Below are 12,864 nucleotides of genomic sequence, written 5' to 3'. Positions count from 1 at the left end.
GAAGTGAGCTCACACTACTCCGGAAGGGAAGGCGGGGAAAGAGCAGGCGGGTGGGTGACCCGCTGTGGGGCTGTGGGTGGGGCGGCGACCGCAGCTGTGGTATTCACGCTTGGGGCTGTGGAGAGGGCGACGGACTCGCCGGTCTTGGGAGCCCAGTCGAGGGCCCAGGGCCGGGGGCGTTGGAGGAAGTCGCCCCGAGCGGCTCGCCACTGGCCGGAGGAGAGGCGGCCCTGGGAGCCGGCGTCCCGCCCCCGGCGGCCTCCTTCCCCAGCCCTCCTCCCGGGTTGCGCGCGGGCGGTCCCTGTTCTGTCACGGGGGCTGCGGCGGGAACCGTCGAGCCGGCTGGACGGAACCCTCCGCCAGAGGACCCGCTGGAGGAGCAGAGGGAGCGCGGCGGGCCAGTCCGTCAGCTCAGAGGTCAGGCCTCGGGTCGCGGTCCGTGGTCCTCCGTCCTTCGGCGAGCCCTCTTGGCTAAGAGTCCCCGACCTCCCCGCACTGCTTCTGCTTCTCCTTTGAGTAAACCACCAAACCTTCTGGCAGGGTGATTTTTTTCCTCCTTGCATTTGCCGGGAAAGAGACATATATTTAAAGGGTTTCTGTCCTCATTGCTACCCGTGCCCTCTTAAAAGTTTTCCTTTGGTAGGAATGCTTGTATTCCTTCCCTGGACCATTTGATGGTTCCCATCCAGCCGCGGCCTGATTGAGCAACTGGAATCACCTTCAGATCAAATCTTAAAAATTCGCACCTACAAAACTACTCTGCAGAGTTGCTCCCTCCCGCCCAAGAAGGGCAAATGGACTTTGGAGTTAAGATGCAGGGGGGTGAACCAGTGTCAACAATGAAAGTCTCAGAGAGTGAAGGAAAGCTGGAGGGCCTGGCCACAGCGGTGACCCCAAACAAGAACAGCAGCAACAGCAGCTGTGGGGGTGGAATCAGCAGCAGCAGCAGCAGCAGTAGTCGCGGTGGCAGTGCAAAAGGCTGGCAGTACAGGTAGGTCCTTTCCTCAAGGTGATTTCCTCAGGTGGGGGTGACTATGCTGGAGTCTGCCTTTCGGCGGTTGTTGAAAGGTAAAGTTACCTAGTGACTTCCAGAAGCAACTAATACATCTCATTTGGACCTGGGATCTCATCTTTCATAAGCAAGATTTCATTCATTCATTCGTCCATTCAACAGGTATTTATGGAAGGCCTTTCGGAGAATACATAAGTGTATCCCTGAACTTCCTCTACATCCCTAGAGTTCATTCCTCTTCTGATTTAATTCTGTGCTCACTTCTGCTTTTGCCTGTGTTGTAATTTGTTTACAGGCCTGTGTTTACAGTTCCTGCTTGACTGTGAAGGCAGGAACTGCTTAACTCAGCTCTCTCCAGAGGCTAGGAAATGCTAGGTGCTCAAACATATTTGTCAAGTGATTGAACGGAATCATTGAATAAGAAAAGATTCTTGCGGCCCCTGGGTGGTTCAGTCTGTTAAGCCTCTGACTTCCGCTCAGGTCATGATCCTGGCATGGGGCTCTGTGCTGATAGCTCAGAGCCTGGAGCCTGCTTTCTCTCTCTCTCTCACTCTCACTCTCTCTCACTCTCTCTCTCCCTCCCTCCCTCCCTCTCCCCATTTGCACTCTTTCTCTCAAAAATAAGCATTTAAAAAAAAAAAAGATTTTTGCCCTCATGGTGTTTGTGACTTAGAAGGGGAGATATACGTAAATAATTTGAACACAGGGGCACAGATACAGATACTGGTGCGTCTAATACTCTAAACCAGGGAGACTGGAGACATTTCAGTTTGAGTTGGTCAGGCCATTTAACTCTGTCATGATGAGAAATTCTACATTTGTTAATTTTCATTAATATGGAGGATAAATTTAAGGAGCAGGAAGAGAGTGCTGGAGAAGCAATGGTAGTTTTGTTTTTGCTTTTGATGAGTAAAGTATAGGAGGATATAACCAGAATCTTTTTAATTGAGATATATTTTACATGTAACATATTAGATTCAGGTGTACAACATAATTCCCTATTTGTATGTGTTGATCACCACAGTAAATCTAGTGAACATCCATCACCATACATAGTTACAATATTTTTTTTATTGTGATGAGAACTTTTAATATTTCTCTCTTAGCAACTCTCAAATACACAAAATGTTATCATTAATTATAGTCACCATGCTGTACATTACATCCCCAGGACTTATGTTGTAACTGGAAGCTTGTACCTTTTGGCCACCTTCACCCAATTCACAGTCCATGCCTCCACCCCATTCCCCCACCTCTGGCAAACCACTGGTCTGTCCCTATCTAAGAGTTCATTTTTATTTTATTTTGTTTTGTTTTTTTAGATTTCATGTATAAGTGAGATCACACAGTATTTGTTTGTCTAACTTCACTTAATGCCCTCAGGGTCCATCCGTGTTTTTGCAAATGGCAAGATTTCCTTTTTTTTGGTGGCTAAATAATATTCCATTTTATATACTACATTGTCTTTATTTGTTCATCCGTTGATGGACACTTAGGGTGCTTCCACGTCTTGGCTATTGTAAATAATGCTGCATTGAACATAGGGGTGCAGATAATCTTTTCAAGTTAACGTTTTCTTCTTTTAATGTTTATTTATTTTTGAGACACACACACACACACACACACACACACACACACACACAGAGCGTGAGCGGGAGAAGGGCAGAGAGAGAGGGAGACACACAGACTCTGAAGCAGGCTCCAGGCTGAGCCTATCAGCACAGGGTCTGATGCAGGACTCGAACTCACAAACCGTGAGGTCATGACCTGAGCCCAAGTCGGATGCTTAACTGACTGAGCCCCCCAAGTGCACCCCCCCCTTTTTTTTTTCCAGATGAATACCCAGAAGTAGAATTGCTAGATCACCAGAATCTTAAGAAATGAATTCAGGCTATACCATTGTATTGCAGCTAAAGAAATGAATTGTTAAATTTTGGTTAACTGACTCCCTGTGTACTTAACTCTAGTCATTTTTAGCCCTGTGCTGTTTGTAGTTGTGAAATTTGTGTGAAACTTGAAAGGGATTAAAGCCAAGATTTTGTGGGACACCTGAATGGCTCATTTGGTTCAGTATCCAGCTCTGGATTTTAGCTTGGGTCACAATCTCACGTTTTTTGAGTTTAAGCCCTGAGTCAGGCTCTGTGCTGCTTGGGATTCTCTTTCTCTCTCTCTCTCTGTCTGCCCCTTCCCACTCTCACTGTCTCTCTCTCTCTTTCAAAATAAATTTTAAAAAATAAAGCTAAGATTTTTGTGAACGATACATACTTAGCTATACACAGTATACACATAATATCCATGTGTGAAATACGCATGACTATTAGCATACAGAAATGAAGTGTAGAAAATTATAAGTTTATTGGTAAGTGATTTTAGGACAGGAAAGTATAGTTACTGTGAGATATTTAGGGTCACTTTTGGAATCAACATGATCCTTTTTTTTTGGTGGCTGAAGACTAACCATGTAAGATTATCAATTACTTGGCAAGGATATTTTGATATGATTTAAGGAAGCAAAATAAAGTAATATTCCAAGTCAGAAGTCTGTCTTCTGATAGATATCCTCAACTTTTTGAAACCTACTCTCAGTTGAATTAAAAAGTGAAACAGAATTTTTAGCCCTGGAGAGAGTTGTCATAAAGCCACGCACTTTACTCCTGTACTTCAGTTCAGAACTGTATTATCCTTTGTTTAGTGTATTATTTAATGGTTACATGATTTTCAAACTAGAATCTATTGGAAGCACATATGAAAAAGGTTATCACGGTAAATGTACAAGAGAAAATGGCAACTGATAAGTGTAGGACAGCCCAAGAAGATTTGAAAAATTAACATGCAGACTCAGCTATATTGCTTCCTAGTACAATAATCAGTCATAATGGCCTTAAGTCATCTAGGAAAGCACAGTGTGTAAGAAGACAGAACCACGTGATACAGTGTTGAACAATTTCAAAGAAAATAGCTGAAAGAAAAGATGCTTAAATATTTGGAAAGTGCAGTTTTGTGAAACTCTTCCCCAAGGGTGCAGATATATAATGTGTTACTGCATTTACATACTGACATATTTTTATTTTAATGAAGTTTGTCCAAGACTAATCCTTCAACCTAGCTCTCAATTTTATTTGTCCCTTTGTCCTCTAGGACATTGATGAAACAGTTTTCTCCATTGCTTGCTCTCTCTTCCTGGCTTCTTCCTCTGAGACTCAAAGTTTCTAGACTTAAAAAACAAGTATAGTAAAACTCAGCCTAATTCTTTCCTCTTAAAACTCATTTACACGCAACTGCTTCCATTTCTTTAATCCTTGTTTATTGCTCAACCCATGATATTTGGCTCTATCTACACCAAGGATAGGAGTGAAAAAATGATGAATTTTTTTTAGATTCTTATTCCCATTGATTTCTATATAACTGTATTAGTTACAATTCTTTTCTTGCCTTTTCTTTTTCTTTTTCTTTTTTTTTAAAGATTTTAAAGTAATCCCTACACCCACCATGGGGCTTGAACTTACAACCCCGAGATCAAGAGTTGCATGCTCTACTGACTGGGCCAGCCAAGCGCCTCTCTTTTCTTGAGTTTTTGATATTACTTTCTCTTGGTTTCTCCTTTATCCTCTGAATGTTTTTTTTCTCCGTTTCTTTGGTTGGCTCTTTTCCTTAAAATGCTGGTATGATATGCCATCATTTTCTTTCCTTAAGCTGCATGTTTTCTGTTTGTTATCTCATTCTCTTCCATGGCTTCAGCTATTTCTATAATTTCGGAGGCAGTACATTCAATGGCCTACCTGTAATTTGCTACTGTTCTATTTTAAAAGTGAAGATTTTTGGTTATGTCTTACTGAGTAGTTGAAATTCAGTAAAGACCCTGTGATTCAGACCTGGACTTTAGCTTTACAAACTTAGAAAATTAATAAGCATCATGTTTTTGAGGTTTATAAATGCTGTCACATATCATTCCTTCATTCTTTTTTATGACTGAATAATATTCCATTATATGAATATACCATATTTTGTTATTCATCATTTGACAGACATTTGGGTTGTTTCAGTTTTGTGGCTATTATGAATAATGCTACTTTGAATGTTTGTGTTCAAGTTTTGTGTGGATATGTGTTTTCATTTCTCTTGGGTGTATATCTAGGAGTGGAGTTGCTGGGTCATATGGTAACTTTATGGTTAACTTTTTGAGGAACTGTCAGACTATTTTTTTTTTAATTTAATTTAATTTTTAGAGAAAGAGCACAAGTGGGGCAGAGGGGCAGAGGGAAAGAGAATCTCAACCAGGCTCCACACTCAGTGCAGAGCCCATTGCAGGGCTTGATTCCACAACTGTGAGATTGTGACCTGAACCAAAATCAAAAATCAGACACTCAACCCACTGAGCCACCCAGGTGCCCCCAGACTATTTTCTAAAGTAGCTATATCATTTTACTTTCTTGCCAGCAGTTTATTGAGTTTTAACTTCTTCATATTCTTACCAGCACTTTATTGTCTTTTTGATTAAAAAAAATTTGTTTTTTACATTTTTTTTTTTTACATTTTTTTTTTTTTTTTTTTTTTTGAGAGACAGAGACAGAGCACAAGTCGGGGAGGGGCAGAGAGAGAATGAGACACAGAATCCGAAGCAGGCTCCAGGCTCTGAGCTGTCAGCATAGAGCCCGACGCAGGGCTCAAACCCATAAACCGCGAGATCATGACCTGAGCCGAAGTTGTACGCTCAACCGCTCAACCATCTAAGCCACCCAAGCGCCCCTGTCTTTTTTATTTTAAATGTTTATTTTGAGAGAGAGAAAGAGAGAGCACCTGTGCATGCAAGCTGGGGGGTGGGCAAAGAGAGAGGGAGAGAGTGGGAATCCCAGTCAGTGTGGAGCCTGACAGGGGGCTCAGTCTCAGAACTGTGAGACCATGACCTGAGCCAAAATCAGGAGTCGGACATTTAATTGCCTGAGCCACCCAAGTGCCCCCAATTTTTTTTTAATGTTTATAAATTTCTTTTTATGTTTATTATTTATTTTGAATTTATTTTGAAATATGTGAGATAGTGTATTATTTACTGTTGTGTTACAAATTACCCCAAAATTTAGTGTGTTGAAACAGTAACATTTTTTATTCCAGAGTGTTCTGAAGCTTAGGTGGGTCCGCTGGTTCTGGGTATTTCACAAGGCTACAGTTATCTTGAGGCTCAGCTGGGAAGAATTCACTTCCTGGCTCATTCGTGGCTCTTGGCACAATTCATTTCTTTTGGCCTGTTGGACAAAGACCTCAGTTCCTTATAAACTGACCGCTGGTGGTTTCCTTTGGTTCCTGACTTCATGGGCATCTCCACAGAGCATCTTACTACTTGACGGCTTGTTATTTCAGAGTGAGGAAGTAAGAAAACGAGAATGCTAGCAAGATGGAAGTGACAGTCTTTTGTAACTTAAACATGGAAGTAAAGTCCCCATCACTTTTCACTATATTAGAAGTGAGTGATGAGTTGTGCCTGGGTGGCGCAGTCAGTTAAGCATCTGACTCTTGATTTCAGCTCAGGTCATGAGCTCATGGTTAGTGAGATCAAGCCCTGTATTGGGCTTTGTGCTGGCATCATGGAGCCTCCTTAGGATTCTCTGTCTCTGCCTCTCTCCCACTTGGGCATGGAATGAGTAAATGATGAGGTTCAGCCCACACAAGGGTGTGAATACCAGCAGGTGAGGATCATGGGAGCCACATTAGAAGGTGCCTATTACAGATGATAGTATAAATAGACTCTAGATCATCATCTATTGTTGAGACAGATTTGACAAGTAGGCAGTTGGAAATTTGTTTCTAAAGCTGAGAGTTTGGGACTGAAACTGATTGTCGGGGAATAAGAGGAGCTACTAGGAGATCAGTTGTAATGACCTAGACATGAGATAATACAGGGAAAGTGTTAGTAGGCTGGAAAAGAAGGAAACCATGGGAGGAAGGTTGACAGACCTTGGTGATGTACTGAGGGAAGGAAGTAAAAATTGACCTCTGTCATCCAGATTTGAAACTTTGAGAAGTCTACATGAGAAACAGATTTGGGGAGTCAAATGATGCATTTGGTTTTCCGTATGTTGAACTTAAGTTGCTAGAATGTTTAAGTTGCATATCCAGCTAGATTTTAGAGATGTGGAGCATATCCAGCAAAGTAGATAATTGCCTTTGTAGTATCCAGAATGTATTCACTTCTGTTGTCACATTTAATCCTCACTACAGCTCTTAGAGGAAGGTAGGAAGGACACTGTTATCACCATTTTATAGTTGAATAAAACAGAAGTCAAAATGAATTGACCAGAGCCATGGCTAGTAAGTGGAAGAACTTTTATTTCTAAGTAGTTATTTGTGTAGAGGAATTTAAAGTTGATACACTCTCTAAAGGAATGGATAGTTATTGATAAATAGTTTCGGACATGGTGGTTTCATCCTTCACTGGTGTTCTAACTCATGCAGCAAATATTTTTGAGCCTCTATCATGTAGAGCCCTGTTATTTCCAGATTAATATATACATTCATAACAGTGAAAAGTAAGGACTCCCAAGGCTTATTTTGGGAAGATTCTGGAAAAGAGTCAGAAAAGAGAAGAGAGGTGCCTGGCAAGCTCAGTCAGTAGAGCATGAGACTCTTGAGCTTGGGATTGAGTTTGAGCCCCACATTGGATGTAGAGATTATGTAAAAATAAAATCTTTCAAAAACAAAAAAAGAAAGAAAGAGAGAGAAGAGCCTCAGCTGCATTTGCAAAATATATCACGATGACCCTTTTTCAAATCAAAGCTGATCAGTAAATTTATTAGATTAGCCCCAAATTTTCTTCCTCCAAAGTAATTTATATTCATATGCATATGTTGTGGTCTTTGTTCACCATTTAAAAGGAAAGCAGATTTCTTACTTCTGGATCCTTCCTTCCTTTTTCATAGTAAGTGTTCAAAGTGTATAAAATGTGCATGTTTCCATTATTTTCATATTCTTCGTGTCAGCTTTCAGAAAAATGTACACATCTACAAATATGCCACTTATTGAAATGGACAGAAGAGAACTACCCAGAGGAGGAACTGAAAAGCAAACTGGAGTGTATAACAGGCCTGCTTGTCTTATTTTGGGCTCCATGCTGGCCAAGCCCTATTAACAAACAGATCTCTTTTCCTTATTAGCAAATAGTTACGGGTTTCAGTAAATGGGTAGAATTCTAAAAATGTATAGTATAGAAATAATTTTTATGGTCAGACCTGGTGTCTACCACTGTAAATACTCTGTTAATAGGAAAAGTACCTGTACCTATTTTCAAATGGGGAAAGGAGATCTGCGTAAACATAATCTAACATTTACTATCTTCAGGGTTTGACCACTTTTTGAGTTTGATTTGAAGAAAAAATTGTGAATGTTTACTTTTTCTCTCTGTAGGGGTTGAAGGAAACTTGAATGTGTACTTCTGTACCCTAGTTTTTGTTATCCTTATCTGAAAGTTGCTATCGATGCTAGTGAAAATAAGAGAAAGGCAACTTATAGGCATGTAGCTGAAAACTATAAAATATTGTTCCAGAAATCTAGTGAGAACTACACCAAGCCTTGAGGAAAAATATTTGGTTTCTTATGGTATACTCTGATTTCTTAGTGTTTTATATTTTTGCTATAGGTCTAAACACAGTCCATTTGAGTTCATATTTTACATAGAAATCCTACCGTATCAAAACTATGCAAGCAGGTTAATGTTAGAACATGCAAATTGGTCTTTTGCAAATAAATTGCATGATTTAGATTCCAGAAGAAATTGCCCAACAAATAGATTTGTGGGAAATTATATCTTTTTAAACTCTTCTGTTTTTGCTTTTGAACATAGTGGAGAATATTCTTGATGTAAATTGTACTACCTTGCCTAGAGGGAACATCTTTGTTCCCTTTGAGAAAACATCTTCCCTAGCTAAGAATCTTCCCCTATACCAATTTTGCTAAATAAAATGATTTGTATCCAGACTTATTCAGGTTTAACTTAAAACTAAATTGCCTGTTTAAATGGTTACATTATTGTTTTGGTATTACCATCTGGGTTTTAGAACAGTTTATTTGGTGGTGAAAGAAAGGATTTTCTTTTGGATTTATAAGGTATTGTAACAAAACATGATTTCTCACTCAGTGTTTCCCTGTTCTTGAGTTTTGGCTGCCTTTGCAGTTTACTTCCATTGCTGTTCTTGAGGTTGGTTGGAAGGTCCCTAGTGGGGAGAGGCTGTTGCTACTGGCTGCAGCTGGAAGCCCTAGTTAAAAGGATGGTTGGGAGAGAAAAAGAAAAGAAGAGGAAAAATAGAGAGAGAAAAAGGATATAGCAAAGAGATAGAGACAGGGAGAGAAAGAGAGGAAGAAAAGGAGGGAATGAGAATGATACAAAAGGTGAGATGAAATGCCACCAATAGTTGCTTCTGGAACAGCCTTCTTATCCTTGATAGAGGCCTTTTTAAAGTACTGCCTGAATCTGTAACCTCAAATCTGCAAAGAGAACTTCTTTATCAATTTTGTAGCTGTTTCACATATTTTTATAACATAATTGAAAAGAATATTTTTAATGTGATTTTTTAGAATAGGTAATATTATTAAAAAATATTAGAAGGGAGGGGTCCAATGAAAAATCTTTCCCATCCTCGACTGGTTCAGGTCTCCTCCCACCTAAAAATGGCTTCTTGTGTGGCAGTGAGACGTATAGTATCTTGATACTCTCTTGGTCTGTGGTGTCTTGGTTTTACTGAGGCCTGCTTCTGTGAAGCCTTTTGGAAGTATATGAGAGATAATAAATACTACTATCTGAAAAGATACTGTACCAGAAAAAGTTTTCTACTTTATTCTAAAAAGTTTTAATTACAGGTATAATGTTTCTCTTATTTGCAAACTTTACTTTTGAAATAATAATTTTCTGTTGAGGAAAACCTTTAGAATTTCAAATGATGAGTGATGTACACACATTTTAGGTTGAAAGGGTCATCGGACACATGAGAAAAACCAAGGCCCAGAGAGATTGATATGGCCAGGGTCAGTCATGGCATTAGTCGTGGGAAAATTGGTACTAGATCCTGTATCCTTTTATGTGCTCATTCCACAGCATAACACTACCTTACACTTAGGGTTTAGCAACTTAATTTTGAACCTAAGGGGTATTGAAAAGCCTACTCGTAATGTCTGAAAGTCCTGTTTATAGTAAGAGCTATAGCTCCTATTTTTGTTGGCAAACAATACTGCTTTAGGCTGGTGTGAGGAAATAGGTCCTCTTTTTACATTAAAGGATGAGAGTTAAATTGGGGTAGCCTGTTTGGAGAGCAGGTTGGTGATATTTATAAAAACTAAAAACGCATATACCTAGCAATTTCACTTTTAGCAAATATGTACAAAGATATGTACAACTCTGTTGCACCATTATTTGTAATAGTAAAAGCCTAGACAAAAAACTCTGTTAGTAGGAGGATTGGAACTGGTTAACTATATGATACTGCCATAAAATGGATTACTGTGCAGATGTTAAGAAATGAGTTAGATCCATATGTGTCAGTGTGAAACTATCCCTAAGAAAACAGAAAAAGCAAGGTACAGAATTACGTGTATAATTGCAACCATTTGCTTAAAAAATAAAATGGTGTGTATATGTGCACACTTGTAGGTGCATAGAATATTTCTGAAGAAGTACACAAGAAATTGAGAGGTCTTTGCCTCTGAGAAGGGGAACTGCCGCCTGGAAGATAGGGTTGGATAATGTAATACATAGTAACGCGTATTGGGAGACAGTTCTCCCTTTGTTACTTACTGTTTTTTTCCAAAAAATTTGTATAGCAAACGGTCTTGGAAGATATAGTATCTCCCTCCTAAGCAGAAGGCAGGTTTATTTATCATCCAGTATAATAAAGATAAGGTCTCCTTGCTGCAGAGGTTAGGCCAACTTACTGTTCTTGAAAGATGTGGGTTCTCTGCACACAGGTTCCTCAACCTGTCCCACAATGTCCTGCATGTGCAGGCATCTCCGGTCCTCTGTGTTGCCCTGTGTGATGGGGCTATTGCTATGGCTACTGAAGTCTTTTGTCTCTGACTGAGGAGTCTCATGTCTTTTGCCAGCATCCATGAAACTGGGCTAACTTGCTAGCTTTCAAGTAGGTAACATCTCAGGCCTTCCATCATTCTTGACAAAATACCTACTGGAAAAAAAATGTAATAACTATTTCTTAAAATGAAAGAAATGGAAGTCTTGGGGCTTTTTAGGTCCCATCATTCTGACTTGAAAATGTCAGGCTAAGAAGATAAGACAGGGACGCCTGGGTGGACCAGTGGGTTAAGTGTCCATCTCTTGATTTCCGCTCAGGTCATGATCTTAGGGTTCATGGGATGGAGCCCTGTGTCGGACTCTGCACTGACAACTTGGGATTCTCTCTCTCCCTCTCTCTCTGTCCTTCCTCCACTCTCTCTCTCTTTCAAAATAAATTAAAAAAACATTCAAAAAAAAGATAGGACAAATCTAGAAAACTGATCTAGACAAATGAGCCTACGTCAAAGGAATTTGCCTATGGAGGAATTGACTTCCTGGAGTGTGAGAGAATCAGTATTTGTTGAGCATTAACCATATTGACTTATACTTCAAATATATTTGGGGTGAATATATTTTCTTTTCTCATTATAAATCTGCAGGATAGATATTCTTATCCCCATTTACAGATGAAGAAACTCAGTACCAGATATGTTACTTGCCCAAGGTCACAGTGGAGTTCATACCTATAACTGTCTGACACTAAGCCATGCCCTTTCCATTATAATAAACAGCTTTCTTTCTTGAGGTGTTAGAGGTGACTTTCTACTTTAACATGTGGGAGTTTCTTCTGTCCCATCTTCATTGAAGGTCTGTTGTCAAATGGCCAGTTAGCTGCATGAGGGATTTCCCAGTTGTCTGTAACAATCAGATTATGTATAGGATTTTTTTTTTTGGTCGGTGTAGGAAAACATTTTACAGCTGTGCTTCTCAAACTTTCTTCTTGAACTATCTTTTAGCTGCATAAGATACAGTAGGTACCTTAAGTGGATCTAGTTTGTGATTTAAAACAGCCCCTGGCTCGTATAACTTTCTTGGGAGTTTTCTGTATTTCAGAATTCATGAGAATTTTATATTCTACTCTCTATGTATCAGTTGCTTACAGAGGTCAGTATAGAGTCAGGGCCAGCTGAGAGGGAGGACACAGGAATCAGAATACAATCAAATTGTCAGGTTGTTGTTGTTGTTGTTGTTGTTGTTGTTGTTTTAGTGTTTATTTGTTTATTTTGAGAGAGAGAGAGAAAGAGCACATGCGCTCAAGTGGCACAGAGGCAGAGATAGAGGGAGAGAGAATCCCAAGCAGGTCTCGTTCTGTCAGCATAGAGCCCGACAGGGGGCTCGAACCCACGAACCATGAGATCATTACCTGAGCTGAAACCAAGAGTCTTGACACTTAACCAACTGAGCCACCCAGGCACCCCAGGTTTATTTATTTTTTTAATTGTAGTAAAATATGCATATAAAATATACCATCTAAAGTATTTTTCAGGTGTCTAGTTCTGTGACATTAAGTACATTGACATGTTATGCAACTATCACTACTATTCATCTTTAGAGTTTTTCATCATCCCAGGGGTGCCTGGGTGGTTCAGTTGGTTAAGCATCCAACTTCGGCTCAGGTTAGTCTGGCCCTTTGCTGACAGTGCAGAGCCTGCTTGGGATTCTCTTTCTCTCTTTCTGCCCCTCCCCCAGTCATGCATACACACCTGTTCTCTTTCTCTCAAAATAAAAAGGTAAACTTAAAAGAATTTTTTGTCATCACAAACTAAAACTCTTTACCCATTAAATAATAACTCCCTATCCCCAC

At 39.9% G+C, this 12,864-nt stretch overlaps 1 protein-coding gene across 2 annotated transcripts in view; it reads left to right on the top strand.

Moving 5' to 3' along the window:
- Nucleotides 1-83: 83 nt before the first annotated feature.
- OSBPL11 (oxysterol binding protein like 11) overlaps nucleotides 84-12,864 on the top strand; it is an 84,971-nt gene continuing 72,190 nt past the window's right edge. The window contains exon 1 of one of the 2 annotated variants that reach the window (XM_053903463.1): nucleotides 84-991. In XM_053903463.1, coding sequence (XP_053759438.1) covers nucleotides 795-991 — 197 coding nt within the window. In that variant the 5' untranslated portion in view covers nucleotides 84-794. The remainder of the gene's footprint in view (nucleotides 992-12,864) is intronic. The other variant, XM_019448664.2, reaches the window with a different exon arrangement.

The sequence above is a fragment of the Panthera pardus genome, unplaced genomic scaffold (assembly GCF_024362965.1).
Source record: "Panthera pardus isolate Hobbes unplaced genomic scaffold, ASM2436296v1 HiC_scaffold_16, whole genome shotgun sequence".
Classification (NCBI taxonomy): Eukaryota; Metazoa; Chordata; class Mammalia; order Carnivora; family Felidae; genus Panthera; species Panthera pardus.
The sequence above is the reverse complement of the archived record's forward strand: the minus strand, read 5'-3'. Positions and strand labels throughout refer to the sequence as shown.